This window comes from Lepidochelys olivacea (genome assembly GCF_965140295.1).
Source record: "Lepidochelys olivacea isolate rLepOli2 genome assembly, chromosome: 5".
Classification (NCBI taxonomy): Eukaryota; Metazoa; Chordata; order Testudines; family Cheloniidae; genus Lepidochelys; species Lepidochelys olivacea.
In genome coordinates, this window is record NC_140415.1 from 1,508,200 (window position 1) to 1,528,048 (window position 19,849).

Here is a 19,849-nt window from a genome sequence, read left to right on the forward strand (position 1 = left end):
TGCTGAATGCTCCAAGGTCAGATCCAGGAAGTTGGAAGCCGTGTGAGCTTCTTGCCCTGGAGACAGTCTGGTCAGAGAGAGGAGGCTCCCCCAGAGTCCTGCCTGGCTTTGTAGGGAGCAGTTCCAGAGCATGGCCCGGGGACCCCGTGACGGTGATCTACTTCTCTGGGGGAGTGTCCTTGTTTGGTGAAGGCAGTTTTGATCATGTGAAAGTGTATATCCTGGACTTTCTTCTTGGACCATATGCTGTGGTATGAGTGCCTGGCTGTAGATAACAGATTTTTTGGTGTGTTTGGGGGTCTGGGGGTTTCTTGTACATAGTTGTCCGTAGAGTTCCATTGTTGAAGCTGATCATGGTGTCCAAGACATTGATGCTAGTGTGGGAGTGTCCAAAAGAGAGTTCACCTGATGGGTGTTGGTTGTTGATGTGGTGGTGGAAATCTATGAGGGAGTTTAAGCTATCTGTCCAGAGGACGGATATATCATTGATTTCTCTCAGGTATATCATTGGTTTCATGGTGCATTTGTCCAGAAATTCTTCTTCCTGTTGGGGAGCCATCCTAGTACCCCTGGATGCTCCCGTGGTTTGGTCACAGTGTTTGCTGTTTAATGTAAAGTGGTTATGAGCTGGGATGAAATGGATGAGTTTGGTGATGTGTCTGGAGTGACGTGTGAGGGTTCTCCAGTGTCTGGTAAATATTTGAGGCAGGCAGCTATGCCGCCATTATGAAGGATGTTGGTGTATAGGGAGCTGACATCCATGGTGGCGAGGGTGTTGTTCTGAGGGAAGTTGTTCATGGTGTTTATAGAGGAAGTCAGTTCTGTCTTTGTGTGGCAAGTGGTTTGAGGTTGGTTTCTATGAGTCCCAATACTCCGTCAGTCAGATTCCTGGGGCCAGATACGATGGGTCTGCCTGGGTCCCCCTGTGCGTATCTTGGGAAGCATGTCGAAGGTCTCTGGTGTGTGTTCCTGGGGGATGAGCTTGTAGAGTTTCTCTTGCAGTTGTTTGGGGAAGGAGTTAGTGATAGCCTTAAGTTCCTGGGTAAATTGCGGTGTGGGGTCTTCTCTGAGTTTTTTATAGTAGATGGTGTTGGAGAGTTGTGGATTGGCCTTGTTAACAAAGTCATCTTGCTTGAGGGCTACTGTGGTGCCCCCTTTGTCTGCTGCTTTGAACACTATCTGGTCCTTAGATTTCAGGGACTGTATGGCTGTCCTCTCGGCGGGGGAGAGATTACGGAGGATGTGATGTTTGTTAAGGATTTTGCAGTCAAGGTGATGATCAAAAGTATAATTTCGTGCACTCTGTGGTCTCCAGTCAGAGGGTTCTTTTTTCTTACGATTGCCAGCAGGGGTGTGGTAGTTGTGGGTGGTGTCACCATTGTTGTGAAAGGATTCTTTGCGGCTGAGACACAGAGGAAGAATTCTTCTAGTTCCCCACATTTTAGTATGGCATCAGGTTCTGTGATGGCGCAGAAGGTCAGTCCCTGGGAGAGTACAAATAATTCAGCTCCCATGAGGGGTAATCTTGATAAACTGATGATGTTCGGGCATCATGTAGTGTCCGTGTGGCGCCATGGTTTCTCCCAGAGGTGATGTTCTGTGGGTTGTGGAGTAGTTGTCGTGGGTTCCACTTTTTTTATTGTTGTTGTATGGCTGTCATCATTTTTTTCTTTTTTTTTTTTTTTTTTTTTTTGATAGTTCTTTGGGATTTCTTGTATGATTTCCAGGTAACTTTCCTGGTTTTTTTCCTCCAGTGTGTGGAAGCATGAGATAATTTCTTGTTTGAGGTGGTCCCTTTGGGAGGGTGTGAGGTGCAGTGAGTGGTTCCTCAGTTTCTCTGAAGTCCGTCTGCCAAGCTGTTCGGCATATCTGGAGTTGTAGGTAGTGGTCAGAGAGTTACAGATGGTGAAACCTCTGAGCAGGATGTTTTGTTTCTTGCGTTTGCTCAGGAAGTAGATGTCGCTGTTAAGTTTTGCTTCCTTTTACATCGCCAAACTTCTCCATTTCATCCTCACCAATAACAATCTGACATTCAGCACTGGATTTATGGCTTATTATAACAATCTGTAACCCCTAGCCCCCTCTTTTTGTCCTATGACTGCAGAGGTGTTAATGGGCCACTACCTCGAATGGTCCCTTACCACACGTGCTAACTACTTATGCTAAACAATCTGCTCCACCTTCCATTTAGCTGTGAGGCTGGAAACACTTTTTTCTAGACCTGAAGAAGAGCGCTGTGTGGCTTGAAAGCCTGTCTCTCTTACCAACAGCAGCTGGTCCAATAATAGGTGTCAACGTGTAATCATAGAATCATGGAAGATTAGGGTTGGAAGAGACCTCAGGAGGTCATCTCGTCCAACGCCCTGCTCAAAGCAGGACCAATCCCCAACTAAATCATCCCAGCCAGGGTTTTGTCAAGCCAGGCCTTAAAAACCTCCAGCGATGGAGATTCCACCACCTCCCTAGGTAATGCATTCCAGTGTTTCACCACCCTCCTAGTGAAATAGTGTTTCCTAATATCCAACCTAGACCTTCCCCACTGCAACTTGAGACCATTGCTCCTTGTTCTGTCATCTGCCACCACTGAGAACAGCCGAGCTCCATCCTCTTTGGAACCCCCTTCAGGTAGTTGAAGTCTGCTATGGAGGAGATGGTATGATGGGATAACATGGTTTTGGTAATTAAATATTAGAATCATAGAATCATAGAATCATAGAATATCAGGGTTGGAAGGGACCCCAGAAGGTCATCTAGTCCAACCCCCTGCTCAAAGCAGGACCAATTCCCAGTTAAATCATCCCAGCCAGGGCTTTGTCAAGCCTGACCTTAAAAACCTCTAAGGAAGGAGATTCTACCACCTCCCTAGGTAACGCATTCCAGTGTTTCACCACCCTCTTAGTGAAAAAGTTTTTCCTAATATCCAATCTAAACCTCCCCCACTGCAACTTGAGACCATTACTCCTCGTTCTGTCATCTGCTACCATTGAGAACAGTCTAGAGCCATCCTCTTTGGAACCCCCTTTCAGGTAGTTGAAAGCAGCTATCAAATCCCCCCTCATTCTTCTCTTCTGCAGACTAAACAATCCCAGCACCCTCAGCCTCTCCTCATAACTCATGTGTTCCAGTCCCCTAATCATTTTTGTTGCCCTTCGCTGGACTCTCTCCAATTTATCCACATCCTTCTTGAAGTGTGGGGCCCAAAACTGGACACAGTGCTCCAGATGAGGCCTCACCAATGTCGAATAGAGGGGGACAATCACGTCCCTCGATCTGCTCGCTATGCCCCTACTTATACATCCCAAAATGCCATTGGCCTTCTTGGCAACAAGGGCACACTGCTGACTCATATCCAGCTTCTCGTCCACTGTCACCCCTAGGTCCTTTTCTGCAGAACTGCTGCCTAGCCATTCGGTCCCTAGTCTGTAGCTGTGCATTGGGTTCTTCCGTCCTAAGTGCAGGACCCTGCACTTATCCTTATTGAACCTCATCAGATTCCTTTTGGCCCAATCTTCCAATTGGTCTAGGTCCTTCTGTATCCTATCCCTCCCCTCCAGCGTATCTACCACTCCTCCCAGTTTAGTATCATCCGCAAATTTGCTGAGAGTGCAATCCACACCATCCTCCAGATCATTTATGAAGAAATTGAACAAAACCGGCCCCAGGACCGACCCTTGGGGCACTCCACTGGATACCGGCTGCCAACTAGACATGGAGCCATTGATCACTACCCGTTGAGCCCGACAATTTAGCCAGCTTTCTACCCACCTTATAGTGCATTCATCCAGCCCATACTTCCTTAACTTGCTGACAAGAATACTATGGGAGACCGTGTCAAAAGCTTTGCTAAAGTCAAGAAACAATACATCCACTGCTTTCCCTTCATCCACAGAACCAGTAATCTCATCATAAAAGGCGATTAGATTAGTCAGGCATGACCTTCCCTTGGTGAATCCATGCTGGCTGTTCCTGATCACTTTCCTCTCATGCAAGTGCTTCAGGATTGATTCTTTGAGGACCTGCTCCATGATTTTTCCAGGGACTGAGGTGAGGCTGACTGGCCTGTAGTTCCCAGGATCTTCCTTCTTCCCTTTTTTAAAGATTGGCACTACATTAGCCTTTTTCCAGTCATCCGGGACTTCCCCGGTTCGCCACGAGTTTTCAAAGATAATGGCCAATGGCTCTGCAATCACAGCCACCAATTCCTTCAGCACTCTCGGATGCAACTCGTCCGGCCCCATGGACTTGTGCACGTCCAGCTTTTCTAAATAGTCCCTAACCACCTCTATCTCCACAGAGGGCTGGCCATCTCTTCCGCATTTTGTGATGCCCAGCGTAGCAGTCTGGGAGCTGACCTATTCATGGTAAATAGGCCCAATGGCCTGTGATGTGATATTAGATGGAGTGGGATCTGAGTTACCCAGGAAAGAATTTTCTGTAGTATTTGGCTGATGAATCTTGCCCATATGCTCAGGGTTTAGCTGATTGCCATATTTGGGGTCGGGAAGGAATTTTCCTTCAGGGCAGATTGGAAGAGGCCCTGGAGGTTTTTCACCTTCCTCTGTAGCATGGGGCACGGGTCACTTGCTGGAGGATTCTCTTCTCCTTGAAGTCTTTAAACTACGATTTGAGGACTTCAATAGCACAGATATAGGTGTGAGATTTTTTGCAGGAGTGGTGGGTGAAATTCTGTGGCCTGCGTTGTGCAGGAGGTGAGACTAGATGATCATAATGGTCCCTCCTGACCTAAATAAATATCTATGAATCAAATCCCCCCTCATTCTTCTCTTCTGCAGACTAAATAACCCCAGTTCCCTCAGCCTCTCCTCGAAAGTCATGTGCTCCAGCCCCCTAATCATTTTCATTGCCCTCCGCTGGATTCTCTCCAATTTGTCCACATCCCTTCTGTAGTGGGGGCCCCAAAACTGGACACAATACTCCACATGTGCCTCACCAGTCTCGAATAGAGGGGAATAATCACTTCCCTCGATCTGCTGGCAATGCTCCTACTAATACAGCCCAATATCCCATTAGCCTTCCTGGCAACAAGGGCACACTGCCTACTCATATCCAGCTTCTTGTCCACTGTCACCCCTAGGTCCTTTTCTACAGAACTGCTGCTTAGCCAGTCAGTCCCCAGCCTGTAGCAGTGCATGGGATTCTTCCATCCTAAGTGCAGGACTCTGCACTTGTCCTTGTGGAACCTCATCAGATTTCTTTTGGCCCAATCCTCCAATTTGTCTAGGACACTCTAGACCCTATCCCTACCCTCCAGCATATCTACCTCTCCCCCCAGCTTAGTGTCATCTGCAAACTTGCTGAGGGTGCAATCCATCCCATCATCCAGATCATTAATAAAGACGTTGAACAAAACCGGCCCCAGGACCAACCCCTGGAGCACTCCACTTGATACCAGCTGCCAACTAGATATCGAGCCATTGATCACTACCCATTGAGCCCGACAATCAAGCCAGCTTTCTTTCCACCTTACAGTCCATTCATCCAATCCATACTTTTTTAACTTGCTGGCAAGAATACTGTGGGAGACCCTACCAAAAGCTTTGCTAAAGTCAAGATATATCACGTCCACCACTTTCCCCATATCCACAGAGCTGGTTATCTCGTCATAGAAGGCAATTAGATTAGTAAGGCATGACTTGCCCTTGGTGAATCCATGCTGACTGTTCCTGATCACCTTCCTCTCCTCCAAGTGCTTCAAAATGGATTCTTTGAGGACCTGCTCCATGATTTTGCTGTGGACTGAGGTTAGGCTGACCGGTCTGTTGTTCCCTGGGTTCTCTTTCTTCCCTCTTTGAAATACGGGCACTATATTTGCCTTTTTCCAATTGTCCGGGACCTCTCCCAATCACCACGAATTTTCAAAGATAATAACCAATGGCCCTGCAATCACATCAGCCAACTCCCTCAGCCCCCTCGGATGCATTAGATCTGGACCCATGGACTTGTGCATGTCCAGCTTTTCTAAATAGTCCTTAACCTGTTCTTTCACCACTGAGGGCTGCTCACCTCCTCCCCATGCTGTGCTGCCCAGTGCAGCAGTCTGGGAGCTGACCTAGCCCTGGTCTACACTAGGACTTTAGGTCGAATTTAGCAGCATTAAATCGATGTAAACCTGCACCCGTCCACATGATGAAGCCCTTTTTTTCGACTTAAAGGGCTCTTAAAATCGATTTCCTTACTCCACCCCTGACAAGTGGATTAGCACTTAAATTGGCCTTACTGGGTCGAATTTGGGGTACTGTGGTCACAATTCGATGGTATTGGCCTCCAGGAGCTATCCCAGAGTGCTCCACTGTGACTGCTCTGGACAGCACTCTCAACTCAGATGCACTGGCCAGGTAGACAGGAAAAGAACCGCAAACTTTTGAATCTCATTTCCTGTTTGGCCAGCATGGCAAGCTGCAGGTGACCATGCAGAGCTCATCAGCAGAGGTGACCATGATGGAGTCCCAGAATCGCAAAAGAGCTCCAGCATGGACCGAACAGGAGGTACGGGATCTGATCGCTGTTTGGGGAGAGGAATCCATGCTATCAGAACTCCGTACCCGTTTTCGAAATGCCAAAACATTTGTCAAAATCTCCCAGCGCATGAAGGACAGAGGCCATAACAGGGACCCAAAGCAGTGCCGCGTGAAACTTAAGGAGCTGAGGCAAGGCTACCAGAAAACCAGAGAGGCGAATGGTCGCTCCGGGTCAGAGCCCCAAACATGCCGCTTCTATGATAAGCTGCATGCCGTTTTAGGGGTTTCAGCCGCCACTACCCCAGCCGTGTTGTTTGACTCCTTCAATGGAGATGGAGGCAACACAGAAGCAGGTGTTGGGGACGAAGAAGATGATGATGATGATGATGATGAGGTTGTAGATAGCTCACAGCAAGCAAGCGGAGAAACTGGTTTTCCCGACAGCCAGGAACTGTTTCTCACCCTAGACCTGGAGCCAGTACCCCCCGAACCCACCCTCCTGGACCCAGCAGGCGGTGAGTGTACCTTTTAAAATACTATACATGGTTTAAAAGCAAGCATGTGAAAGGATTCATTTGCCCTGGCATTCGCGGCTCTCCTGGATGTCCTCCCAAAGCCTTTGCAAAAGGTTTCTGGGGAGGGCAGCCTTATTGCGTCCTCCATGGTAGGACACTTTACCACTCCAGGCCAGTAGCACGTACTCGGGAATCATTGTAGAACAAAGCATTGCAGTGTATGTTTGCTGGCGTTCAAACAACATCCGTTCTTTATCTCTCTGTGTTATCCTCAGGAGAGTGAGATATCATTCATGGTCACCTGGTTGAAATAGGGTGCTTTTCTTCAGGAGACACTCAGAGGTGCCCGTTCCTGCTGGGCTGTTTGCCTGTGGCTGAACAGAAATGTTCCCCGCTGTTAGCCACGGGGAGGGGGGAGAGTTGAGGGGGTAGCCACGCGGTGGGGGGGAGGCAAAATGCGACCTTGTAACGAAAGCACATATGCTATGTATGTAATGTTAACAGCAAGGTTTACTGTGAAAGAGTGTACCCATTGTTCTATAAAATGTGTCTTTTTAAATACCGCTGTCCCTTTTTTTTTTTCTCCACCAGCTGCATGTGTTTCAATGATCAGAGGATCTTCTCCTTCCCAGAGGCTAGTGAAGATTAGAAAGAAAAAAAAAACGCACTCGTGATGAAATGTTCTCTGAGCTCATGCTGTCCTCCCGCACTGACAGAGCACAGACGAATGCGTGGAGGCAAATAATGTCAGAGTGCAGGAAAGCACAAAATGACCAGGAGGAGAGGTGGCGGGCTGAAGAGAGTAAGTGGCGGGCTGAAGACAGGGTTGAAGCTCAAATGTGGCGGCAGTGTGATGAGAGGAGGCAGGATTCAATGCTTAGGCTGCTGGAGGATCAAACCAATATGCTCCAGCGTATGGTTGAGCTGCAGCAAAGGCAGCTGGACCACAGACCACCACTACAACCCCTGTGTGACCAACCACCCTCCTCCCCAAGTTCCATAGCCTCCTCACCCAGACGCCCAAGAACGTGGTGGGCGGGCCTCCGGCCAACCAGCCACTCCACCACAGAGGATTGCCCAAAAAACAGAAGGCTGGCATTCAATAAATTTTAAAGTTGTAAACTTTTAAAGTGCTGTGTGGCATTTTCCTTCCCTCCTCCACCACCCCTCCTGGGCTACCTTGGTAGTCATCCCCCTATTTGTGGATGAATGAATAAAGAATGCATGAATGTGAAGCAAGAATGACTTTATTACCTCTGCAAGCGGTGATCGAAGGGGGGAGGGGAGGGAGGTTGGCTTACAGGAAAGTAGAGTGAACCAAGGGGTGGGGGGTTTCATCAAGGAGAAACAAACAGAACTTTCACACCGTAGCCTGGCCAGTCATGAAACTGGTTTTCAAAGCTTCTCTGATGCGCACCACGCCCTCCTGTGCTCTTCTAACCGCCCTGGTGTCTTGCTGCGCGTAACCAGCAGCCAGGCGATTTGCCTCAACCTCCCACCCCACCATAAATGTCTCCCCCTTACTCTCACAGATATTGTGGAGTACACAGCAAGCAGTAATAACAGTGGTAATATTGGTTTCGCTGAGGTCTAACCGAGTCAGTAAACTGCGCCAGCGCGCCTTTAAACGTCCAAATGCACATTCTACCACCATTCTGCACTTGCTCAGCCTGTAGTTGAACAGCTCCTGACCACTGTCCAGGCTGCCTGTGTACGGCTTCATGAGCCATGGCATTAAGGGGTAGGCTGGGTCCCCAAGGATACATACAGGCATTTCAACATCCACAACAGTTATTTTCTGGTCTGGGAAGAAAGTCCCTTCCTGCAGCTTTTGAAACAGACCAGAGTTCCTGAAGATGCGAGCGTCATGCACCTTTCCCGGCCATCCCACGTTGATGTTGGTGAAACGTCCCTTGTGATCCACCAGAGCTTGCAGCACTATCGAAAAGTACCCCTTGCGGTTTATGTACTCGCCGGCTTGGTGCTCTGGTGCCAAGATAGGGATATGGGTTCCGTCTATGGCCCCACCACAGTTAGGGAATCCCATTGCAGCAAAGCCATCCACTATGACCTGCACATTTCCCAGGGTCACGACCCTTGATATCAGCAGATCTTTGATTGCGTGAGCTACTTGCATCACAGGAGCCCCCACAGTAGATTTGCCCACTCCAAATTGATTCCCAACTGACCGGTAGCTGTCTGGCGTTGCAAGCTTCCACAGGGCTATCGCCACTCGCTTCTCAACTGTGAGGGCTGCTCTCATCTTGGTATTCATGCGCTTCAGGGCAGGGGAAAGCAAGTCACAAAGTTCCATGAAAGTGCCCTTACGCATGCGAAAGTTTCGCAGCCACTGGGAATTGTCCCAGACCTGCAACACTATGTGGTCCCACCAGTCTGTGCTTGTTTCACGAGCCCAGAATCGGCGTTCCACAGCATGAACCTGCCCCATTAGCACCATGATGCATGCATTGGCAGGGCCCATGCTGTGTCCATGTCCTGATCACTCACGGGACCGTGCTGACGTCGCCTCCTCGCCCGGTATCGCTTTGCCAGGTTCTGGTGCTGCATATACTGCTGGATAATGCGTGTGGTGTTGCATGTGCTCCTAATTGCCAAAGTGAGCTGAGCAGCCTCCATGCTTGCCTTGGTATGGCGTCTGCACAGAAAAAAGGCGCGGAACGATTGTCTGCCGTTGCTCTGACGGAGGGAGGGGCGACTGATGACATGGCTTACAGGGCTGGCTTACAGGGAATTAAAATCAACAAAGGGGGTGGCTTTATATCAAGGAGTATTTCAGGCAGGACTTCACGGAGGGTTCCAATAAGAAATGGTGCACCTAAGTAATTGTTCTTATTGGAACAAGCAGGTTGGTCTGGCCTCTGATTGATACATGGCTAGATTTACTTTGCTGCACCTTCTCTGTGAGTGACTGCAGTGTGACCTAGAGGAATGAGTCCTCTAGACGGGGGGGAAGCAAATGAGTACAAAACAAATCTGGCCTATTTCTTGTTTTGATCCTCCATCTATCTTTTACATCTTTGGCTGGCAGCAGACGGTGCAGAAGGACTGCTAGCCATCCACATCTCTTGCCTGCCAGGCAGAAGATGGTACAATAGGACTGCTAGCAATCATATCACCTGCCTGCTCACCATAAGACGGTTCAATAGGACTGACTGCAGGACTAAAGAGAATGACCTGGTCAAGTCACTCCAAATTTAGTCCCTGCGCCCATGTCTGCCCAGGCGCTCTTGGCCGACGTGGCCAGGAGCACCTTGGACATGACGATGACGGCTACCAGTCCTACTGTACCGTCTGCTGCCATAAGGCAAGGGGTTGCTGCTGCTGTGTAGCAATGCAGTACCACGTCTGCCAGCACCCAGGAGACACACGGTGACGGTTAGCTGAGCGGGGTCCATGCTTGCCGTGGTATGGCATCTGCATGGATAACTCAAGAAAAAAGGCGCAAAACGCAAAGGCGCAAAAAGGCTGCTGCTTTCACGGAGGGAGGGAGGGAACGGGGGCCTTACAATATGTACCCAGAACCACCCGCGACAATGTTTTAGCCCCATCAGGCATTGGGATCTCAACCAGAATTCCAATGGGCAGTGGAGGCTGCGGGAACTGTGGGATAGCTACCCACAGTGCAACACTCCGGAAGTCGACGCTTGCCTCGGTACGGTGGAAGCACTCCGCCGAGTTAACGCACTTAGAGCATTTTCTGTGGGGACACACACACACTAGAATATATAAAAACGATTTCTAAAAAAACGACTTCTATAAATTCGACCTAATTTCGTAGTGTAAACATATCCCTAGTCTGTGAAGACAGAGGCAAGAAAAGCATTGAGTACATTAGCTTTTTCCACATCATCTGTCACTAGGTTGCCTCCCCCATTCAGTAAGGGGCCCACACTTTCCTTGACTTTCTTCTTGTTGCTAACATACCTGAAGAAACCTTTTTTGTTCCCTTTCACATCCCTTTCTAGCTGCAACTCCAATTGTGCCTTGGTGTTCCTGATTACATCCCTGCATGCTCGAGCAATATTTTGATACTCCTCCCAAGTCATCTGACCAAGTTTCCATTTCTTGTAAGCTTCCTTTTTGAGTTTAAGCTCACCAAAGATTTCACTGTTAAGCCAAGCTGGTCGCCTGCCATATTTACTATTCTTTCTGCGCATCGGGATGGTTTGTCCCTGTAACCTCAATAAGGCTTCTTTAAAATATAGCCAGCTCTCCTGGACTCCTTTCCCCTCATGTTATTCTCCCAGGGGATCCTGCCCATCAGTTCCCTGAGGGAGTCAAAGTCTGCTTTTCTGAAGTCCAGGGTCCACATTCTGCTGCTCTCCTTTCTTCCTTGTGTCAGGATCCTGAACTCGGCCATCTCATGGTCACTGCTGCCTATGTTGCACTTCTACTTCTACTTCCCCTACTAAGTCTTCTACCAGGAGGAAGTTTGCTGAGCATCTGGTTTTGGGTCTCCTTTCTTCCTTGCATCAGGATCCTGAACTCGACCATCTCATGGTCACTGCTGCCTACGTTGCACTTCTACTTCTACTTCCCCTACTAAGTCTTCTACCAGGAGGAAGTTTGTTGAGCATCTGGTTTTGGGTCTGGGCAAAAACTGATGAGGCCCAATCCGCTCGGCACTTCGGAGCTGTCGGTGTCCAGAACCTCCAAGTCTTCTGAAGAACCATCGCTCAGCTGCTGAAAAATGTACTGTAAGAAATACAAAAAGAAAAGGAGGACTTGTGTCACCTTAGAGACTAACCAATTTATTTGAGCATGAGCTTTCGTGAGCTACAGCTCACTTCATCAGATGCATGCCGTGGAAACTGCAGCAGACTTTATATATACACAGAGAATATGAAAAAATACCTCCTCCCACCCCATTGTCCAGCTGGTAATAGCTTATCTAAAGTGATCATCAGGTGGGCCATTTCCAGCACAGATCCAGGTTTTCTCACCCTCCACCCCCACACACAAATTCACTCTCCTGCTGGTGATAGCCCATCCAAAGTGACAACTCTTTACACAATGTGCATGATAATCAAGTTGGGCCATTTCCTACACAAATCCAGGTTCTCTCACCCCCTCACCCCCCTCCCAAAAACCACACACACAAACTCACTATCCTGCTGGTAATAGCTCATCCAAAGTGAGCATTCTCCCTACAATGTGCATAATTAAGGTGGGCCATTTCCAGCACAAATCCAGGTTTTCTCACATCCCCCCCACCCCCATACACACACAAACTCACTCTCCTGCTGGATAAGAAATACGTATAAGGCATCTTTGTACTTTTTCATAACATGATTTTAAAACCTTTTACACCGTGTGTCAAGAGACCCCCTTCGTGTGCAGCACAAAGGGGTTAGTGCCGGGGGCTGGCTGCGCTCACGTCCCCTTACTGCCTCCCCTCCCCCAGGCCCCGCAAGCTGGGCATGGGCCAAAGGGACCTAGGAGTCCTGGCCCAGTGATGAGGGGAAGCAGCAGATTGTATGTTCCCCTGACAGCTCACAGAGCAGCGAGGTTACAGAACAGGCCTGAAGCCACATGGTGCCCCAGCAGACCCGGAGAGAAACAAGAGCAGCTCTGACAGGAGTTTCCATCTCCAAGGAGGAAGCTCTTGCACCACATGCAATCTCTGTGTGTCTGGCTGTTTCCTTTCTTCGCTGGTCTCTGCCACGCTGAGCTCACACGGGAGCTGAGCAGAGAGGCAGAGCGCCTGGGGCTGAGTTCTGCCCTGGGGCTGTCTTGGAACATGGCCCTGCAGGTGTCGGCTCTGGCCCTTCTCCTGGCCCTTCCCCCACTGCTGTCTGCCCAGGGAGCAGGACTGCCCAGTTCCAGCCGCCCCAAGACTCCAGGTAGGACCCGACTCAGGCTTTGCTGCTCCCCTGGCTGCAAGTGGCTGCTGGGCTTTGCCTGTCAGTCTTGCTGCAGTTGTCCCGGGAGGGGGCTGCCCTCTGCGTCCATGCCAGAGCCTGAGGGGCTCAGCGCCAAGCACCGCTCAGAGAGCTGGGGTGAAAGGCAGCTGAGGGTGATGCTGGGGCAGGAAACCATGTTCCCCTGGGGGGGCCCAAGTGAGAGCTGCAGCTGTGCGCCCCTCGGGGAAGCAGGTCCCCCCCTGGGAGCAGCAGACAGGTCAGCGTCTGTCTCTGGACTGGGGATAAGAAGCCCGGGGAAGTGGCCTTCATGCTACCCTACAAATAGTATCACCAGTTCCCTGCGGGGCAGGTGTGAGTCCCACGCGTGGGTGGGGGAGAACCTGTGGGGCTCTGTTTCTTTTCCGGGAACAACTCTGGTACCAGGAGCAGGAGTCCAGCCAGCCACCCTGAGCTCCCTGCTCCCTCTGAGCCATGCAGACCCTCCTGGAGCCCCCAGCACAGTGGGCTCATTCCTGTAACGAGTTCATTGCATTCTCAGTGCCCACTGGAGAGGGGGGGTGTACCTGGTATGAGTGATGGGACCATGCAGCAGGGATTCGTTTCCATAGCAGATGCACGTTGACACCGGCGCTGTACTGTGGGGCTGGCAGCTTTCTGTACGGAGCGCCTGGGAGTGCCCCAGTAAGCACCCCTCTCTGCCGGGGGAGCCTGAACTATGAGTAGCCTCAGCGGAACTTGTATTTTTGTATAATTTCCACGGATAACAGCAATGCTCATTTCTAAGCATTTTTTCAAATTGATTTAAATTTTCACAGTTTTGGGAAGGGACGGAGGGAGAGTTGGACAATAATTATTTCATGGCAGTAGATGTTGCGATTCACAATGTTAAAGCTCTATAACCATTAAAAACAAACTGTCGACATACAGACTAAATATCCCTCAATCAACCTTTAGTGAGTTCTCCAGCCGCGTTTTACTTCCTTTGCCTAGCTGCACATTTCTATCGTGGCTGGGAATAGCTCTTCCGCCGGTGCGAGTGCGGCGAAATCCACATCTACGGACACGTACCTATTAAAAACCGCATCCTTCCAAGCCTAGCTACGAGTCGGTGTCCTGCTGGTAAATGGCCGGCTGCGATACCCTGTGGGCACGGTGGGGACCCTCCGCTCAGCAGGGCAGAGTGACTGCGGGCATGAACCCGGGCGAGGAACGTGTGCAGGGGGCGTGGCTCACACCAGCCTGTGCAGGCCCAAGCAGAGGTGGCCGGCAGGAGCAAGAAAAACCCCAAGGTCACTGCCCCCTGCCCTTGTCTAACAGTTGATGGCTCCAACCTCCCCACAGTGCACAGCGCCCCCTGCTGACAGCACCAGCCTGCAGTTCGCAGAACCTGCATCACAGCAATAGGTGCAAAGGGCGGTAACGCCCTACTCAGCCCCACAATCTTGGGAAGAGCCAGCCATCCCCAGGAACGCAGAGTTAAGGTTTCTGGGAGTCCCCGGGTGACTGCGGCTGAGAACTTGGTTTGCCTGGGATGGGGTGTAGGTAAGAGACGGGGGGCCTGTGTGAGTGACAAGGAGACGGATAGAGCTGTCTGACATCTCTCTGTGTAGCCCAGGGGTTGTGGTTGTGAGCTGGTGCGATTCCTGTTGTGCGTTTGATGAGTTACTTGCTTGTCCTGCCCAGCGCTGATTTGCACCTTGGTTTGGATCACGGGCCTGTAAGCTCTCGCCTCTCCCCTCTGGGGCAGTTGCAATTCTCTGTGTTTTGAGCCCTGAGTTGGGCAGCAGCTACGAAGGCAGTCTGAGAAGCTGCAAAACCCCCAACCCCCACACCTGGGTGATACCGGCAGTGGGATGGGTCTGGGGAAAGTGACCAGCTCCTGGCACCCTGTGGGTTTGCAGGGAGGGAAGTGAAGCCAATTAGCAGAAGCGAGGAAGGCATGGAAACAGACAGCTGCCCTGAGAATGCTGATGAGGATGGATTAGTGAAGGCTGGTTGGAGACGCCAGCAGGGGAGAGCGCCAGCTGGACGGGTGCTGCCAGGGACTGGCTTGGCCAGTGGGTCAGGGGCCACAGGGTGTGGTCAAGTCTCCTGTTATCCTTCTGGGGAAGGACAGAAGAGATGTAACAAATCCTGCTGCTCGCATCCTGTGATCCCTGTCAGGGTGACTTGTGCCCTCAATCCCAGCCCAGGTCACCCTGGGAGGGCCCACAGCCATGCACAGGCAAGGACGGAGAGATTGGGATGCTGTGGGGTGGCTTGAGAAACCAAAACGTGGGACCTGCCCTGGGAAATGCCAAATGTGATTCCTGGCATAATAGAGAGCACCCTTTGAGGGGTCTGGTGCTGCTGATACCCTAGGCACAGTGACTGCAACAGCCAACAGCTACAACAAAGATCAGCCCAACACCCCTGTGACGAGTTACCCCCCTCCCCAGGGTGCCACCTGATGTCCTGGGGTACCACTGGGCCCTCCTGTTCCACCAGCCTGGGCTCCCGTACACTGTCCTGCTGAGCCAGGCCCTCAAGCCTCCTCCACACACACACAGGTAGGGACACATGCAGCGGCAGAAAGACACAGACACCGAAATCAGCTCTGCATGGGAACACTTCAGCTAAGAAATTGCCCAGCACTCAAGTGCTCACCCCCTCTGGAAAGTAAACCCAAAATTGTATCGTCTTGCGCTGCACAGAGAACTGTACAGCGTAAGCTCATGAAATTCACCCCTCCCTCAATGTGGAGAGAGATATGCACAGCTTTTTGCCCCACCCCCAGTTATGAATTCCACAAACTGGGGGGGTTAAAGAGAAAACAAAAACACGTTTATTGGTTACACAAGACAGATTAAGTGATTATAAGAGATAGCAAACAGATCAAAACGTATTACCCAGCAAATAAAACAAAAACGCCATATAAGCTTAGATACTAAAGAAACTGGTTACAAGCCGTAATTTCTCACCCTCACTGTTGTTTTAGACAGTCTGCCGAGGTTCTTTAAGGCAAGCTGCTCTTGCTTGCAGCTCAAAACTCCAGGTATTTCTTTCACAGGCCAGACGCCTTCCCAGCCTGGGCTCAGTCCTCCCCACCTTCATCTTTGTTTCTTAGATGATCACCACAGTCATCCTGGGCGGGGATTCAGTGAAGAATGAACCCTGATTAACTCACTTCCCTGCCTTAAATGGGTTTCACATGTGGTGGGAACCCTTTGTCTTTCAGAGTGATTCCCACCTCCCCAGTGGAAAAATACTGGTGTTCTGTCATGGAGTCCAGTAGCAGGTGACTTGATCACATGACCCTGCAGTGTCTAAGCAGCCATGAGCCAGAGGCTGTTTGTAGCATCCCAGGAAAGCTTCTCAGGAAAGTGACTTGTCCCTAGCTAGACTGATTGCTGTCACAGAACGTGGGGGAGTCAGGGCCCTGCACCCCCATCTTCCTGCGATTTATCATGACTTTCAGCCAGGCAGTAAAATGGAAGGTTTATTGGACGACAGGAACCCAGGCCCAAACAGAGCTTGTTGGTACAACCAGGACCCCTCAGTCAAGTCCTTCTGGGGGCCAGGGAGCTTAGACCCCAGTCTTGGGGTTCCCTACATTTCCCCAGTCAGCTCCCAACTCAAAACCCCCTCCAGCTGACTCACCCAGCCTCCTCCCAACTCCTCCTCTAGCCTTTGTCCAGCTTTCCGGGTGAAAGGTGTCAGCTCACCCCAAACCCCCTCCTGGCTCAGGTTACAGGCTCAGGTATCGCCCCTCCAGTGAAGCCAGCCCCTGCTATCCCATCCCGCATGCAGACAGTCCCAGTAAAACTCCCCTGCGGCATTCCCAGGTCAATCCACCCCACTCGCTGCTCCGACACATCTCTCGCCGCTTTGAGACTGAACTGAGCGGGGTCACTCTGACCAGTGACCTGGGGAAGTTCAGGGCACTTCCCTTCACGTGGACCACGTCCATGTCGTAATCCTGCAGGAGCAGGGTCCATCTCAGGAGTTTGGCGTTGGCTCCTTTCATCTGGTGCAGCCAGGTCAGGGGAGAGTGGTCGGTGTAGACGGCGAAGTGTCGCCCGAAGAGATAGGGCTCTAGTTGCATCCGAGAGTGCTGAAGGAATTGGCGGCTGTGATTGCAGAGCCATTGGCCATTATCTTTGAAAACTCGTGGCGAACCGGGGAAGTCCCGGATGACTGGAAAAAGGCTAATGTAGTGCCAATCTTTAAAAAAGGGAAGAAGGAGGATCCTGGGAACTACAGGGCAGTCAGCCTCACTTCAGTCCCTGGAAAAATCATGGAGCAGGTCCTCAAAGAATCAATCCTGAAGCACTTCTATGAGAGGAAAGTGATCAGGAACAGCCAGCATGGATTCACCAAGGGAAGGTCATGCCTGACTAATCTAATTGCCTTTTATGATGAGATTACTGGTTCTGTGGATGAAGGGAAAGCAGTGGATGTATTGTTTCTTGACTTTAGCAAAGCTTTTGACACGGTCTCCCACAGTATTCTTGTCAGCAAGTTAAGGAAGTATGGGCTGGATGAATGCACTACAAGGTGGGTAGAAAGCTGGCTAGATTGTCGGGCTCAACGGGTAGTGATCAATGGCTCCATATCTAGTTGGCAGCCGGTGTCCAGTGGAGTACCCCAAGGGTCAGTCCTGGGGCCAGTTTTGTTCAATATCTTCATAAATGATCTGGAGGATGGTGTGGATTGCACTCTCAGCAAATTTGCGGAAGATACTAAACTGGGAGGAGTGGTAGATACGCTGGAGGGGAGGGATAGGATACAGAAAGACCTAGACAAATTGGAGGATTGGGCCAAAAGAAATCTGATGAGGTTCAATAAGGATAAGTGCAGGGTCCTGCACTTAGGACGGAAGAACCCAATGCACAGCTACAGACTAGGGACCGAATGGCTAGGCAGCAGTTCTGCGGAAAAGGACCTAGGGGTGACAGTGGATGAGAAGCTGGATATGAGTCAGCAGTGTGCCCTTGTTGCCAAGAAGGCCAATGGCATTTTGGGATGTATAAGTAGGGGCATAGCGAGCAGATCGAGGGACGTGATCGTTCCCCTCTATTCGACATTGGTGAGGCCTCATCTGGAGTACTGTGTCCAGTTTTGGGCCCCACACTTCAAGAAGGATGTGGATAAATTGGAGAGAGTCCAGCGAAGGGCAACAAAAATGATTAGGGGACTGGAACACATGAGTTATGAGGAGAGGCTGAGGGAGCTGGGATTGTTTAGTCTGCGGAAGAGAAGAGTGAAGGGGGATTTGATAGCTGCTTTCAACTACCTGAAAGGGTGTTCCAAAGAGGATGGCTCTAGACTGTTCTCAATGGTAGCAGATGACAGAACGAGGAGTAATGGTCTCAAGTTGCAGTGGGGGAGGTTTAGGTTGGATATTAGGAAAAACTTTTTCACTAAGAGGGTGGTGAAACACTGGAATGCGTTACCTAGGGAGGTGGTAGAATCTCCTTCCTTAGAGGTTTTTAAGGTCAGGCTTGACAAAGCCCTGGCTGGGATGATTTAACTGGGAATTGGTCCTGCTTTGAGCAGAGGGTTGGACTAGATGACCTTCTGGGGTCCCTTCCAACCCTGATATTCTATGATTCTATGATTCTTGAGGGCCCACACCATGGCCAGGCACTCCTTCTCGATGGCCGCGTAGTGTTGCTCCCGGGATAGCAACTTCTTGCTCAGGTACACGATGGGGTGTCTCTCCCCCTTTTCATCCTCCTGCATTAACACCGACCCCAGTCCCGTGTCGGAGGCGTCGGTGAACACCATAAAGGGCTTGTCAAAGTCTGGGTTTGCCAGAACTGGGCCACTGACCAGAGCCTCCTTCAGCACCCAGAAAGCCTCCTGGCACCGCTCAGTCTGGACCACCTTGTCTGGCTTCCCCTTCTTGCATAGCTCGGTGATGGGGGTGGCTATGATGCTAAAGTGGGGCACAAATCTTTGGTAGTATCCTGCCAACCCAATAAAGGCTTGGACCTGCTTTTAGGTGTGGGGAGCGGGTCAGTCTCCGATCACCTCCACCTTAGCTGGTTCTGGCTGTAGGCAGCCACTCCCCACCCGATGGCCCAGGTAAGATACTTCCGCCATCCCCACCTTGCACTTCTCCGCTTTTACAGTCAGCCCGCCCCCCTGGAGTCGGTCCAGCACTTGTCTAACCTGGGTCACCCACATGGTCCACCCAGGTCTGGCTAAAGACACAGATGTCATCAGTATACGCCACGGCAAAACTCTCCATCCGCCTCAGGAGCTGGTCCACCAGGCGCTGGAAGGTGGCCGGTGCTCCCTTGAGGCCGAAAGGCAGGGTCAGGAACTCATAGAGCCCCAGAGGGGTGATAAAGGCCGATTTCAGCCGGGCATCTGCATCCAGCGGCACTTGCCAGTAGCCCTTTGTAAGGTCCATGGTAGTAAGGTGTGATGAAGCGGAACTGTTCTTAATGTTTCTTCTGAATAGTGTGGGGGTGCCTCAGTTTCCCCTACGCAGTTCTTAAGTATCTAGGTGGTGGGGTAAGGGTGTATGATCGTTGCAGAGCCCTAGAGGGCAGGTGTGTGCAGGGGTCTGGACACAGAGAATGGCCGACACCCTGTTTCCTGGCCACTGATGGCCTGGCCCTTCCCCCCTGCAAGGTGAGAGCTAAAGGGTTGGAGAACAAAGGAATCAGGTGGCCTCCTGGCCCGGGAAAGGGACAAAGCCCAGAGGAGGAGGGGCTGGAGAGAGTTTCAGTTTGGGGCTGGCTGGGGACATGGAGTGAAGTGCAGATGGGGTTGTCTGGCTCACTGCCCCCCAAAATGGACCCAACTGAGGGGTCCTGTTCTCTGCACCTACAAGCTCTGTTTTAGACCATGTTCCTGTCGTCTAATAAACCTTCTGTTTTACCGGCTGGCTGAGAGTCACGTCTGACTGCGGAGTTGGGGGGCAGGACCCTCTGGCTTCCCCAGGACCCCGCTTGGGCGGATTTGCTGTGGGAAGCGC

At 51.0% G+C, this 19,849-nt stretch overlaps 1 protein-coding gene across 1 annotated transcript in view; it reads left to right on the plus strand.

Moving 5' to 3' along the window:
- The first annotated feature begins 12,696 nt into the window (after positions 1–12,696).
- The window catches only part of LOC311521355 (uncharacterized protein), a 47,881-nt gene continuing 40,728 nt past the window's right edge, over positions 12,697–19,849 (plus strand). The window contains exon 1 of the mRNA XM_084629634.1: positions 12,697–12,858. Coding sequence (XP_084485760.1) covers positions 12,756–12,858 — 103 coding nt within the window. The 5' untranslated portion in view covers positions 12,697–12,755. The remainder of the gene's footprint in view (positions 12,859–19,849) is intronic.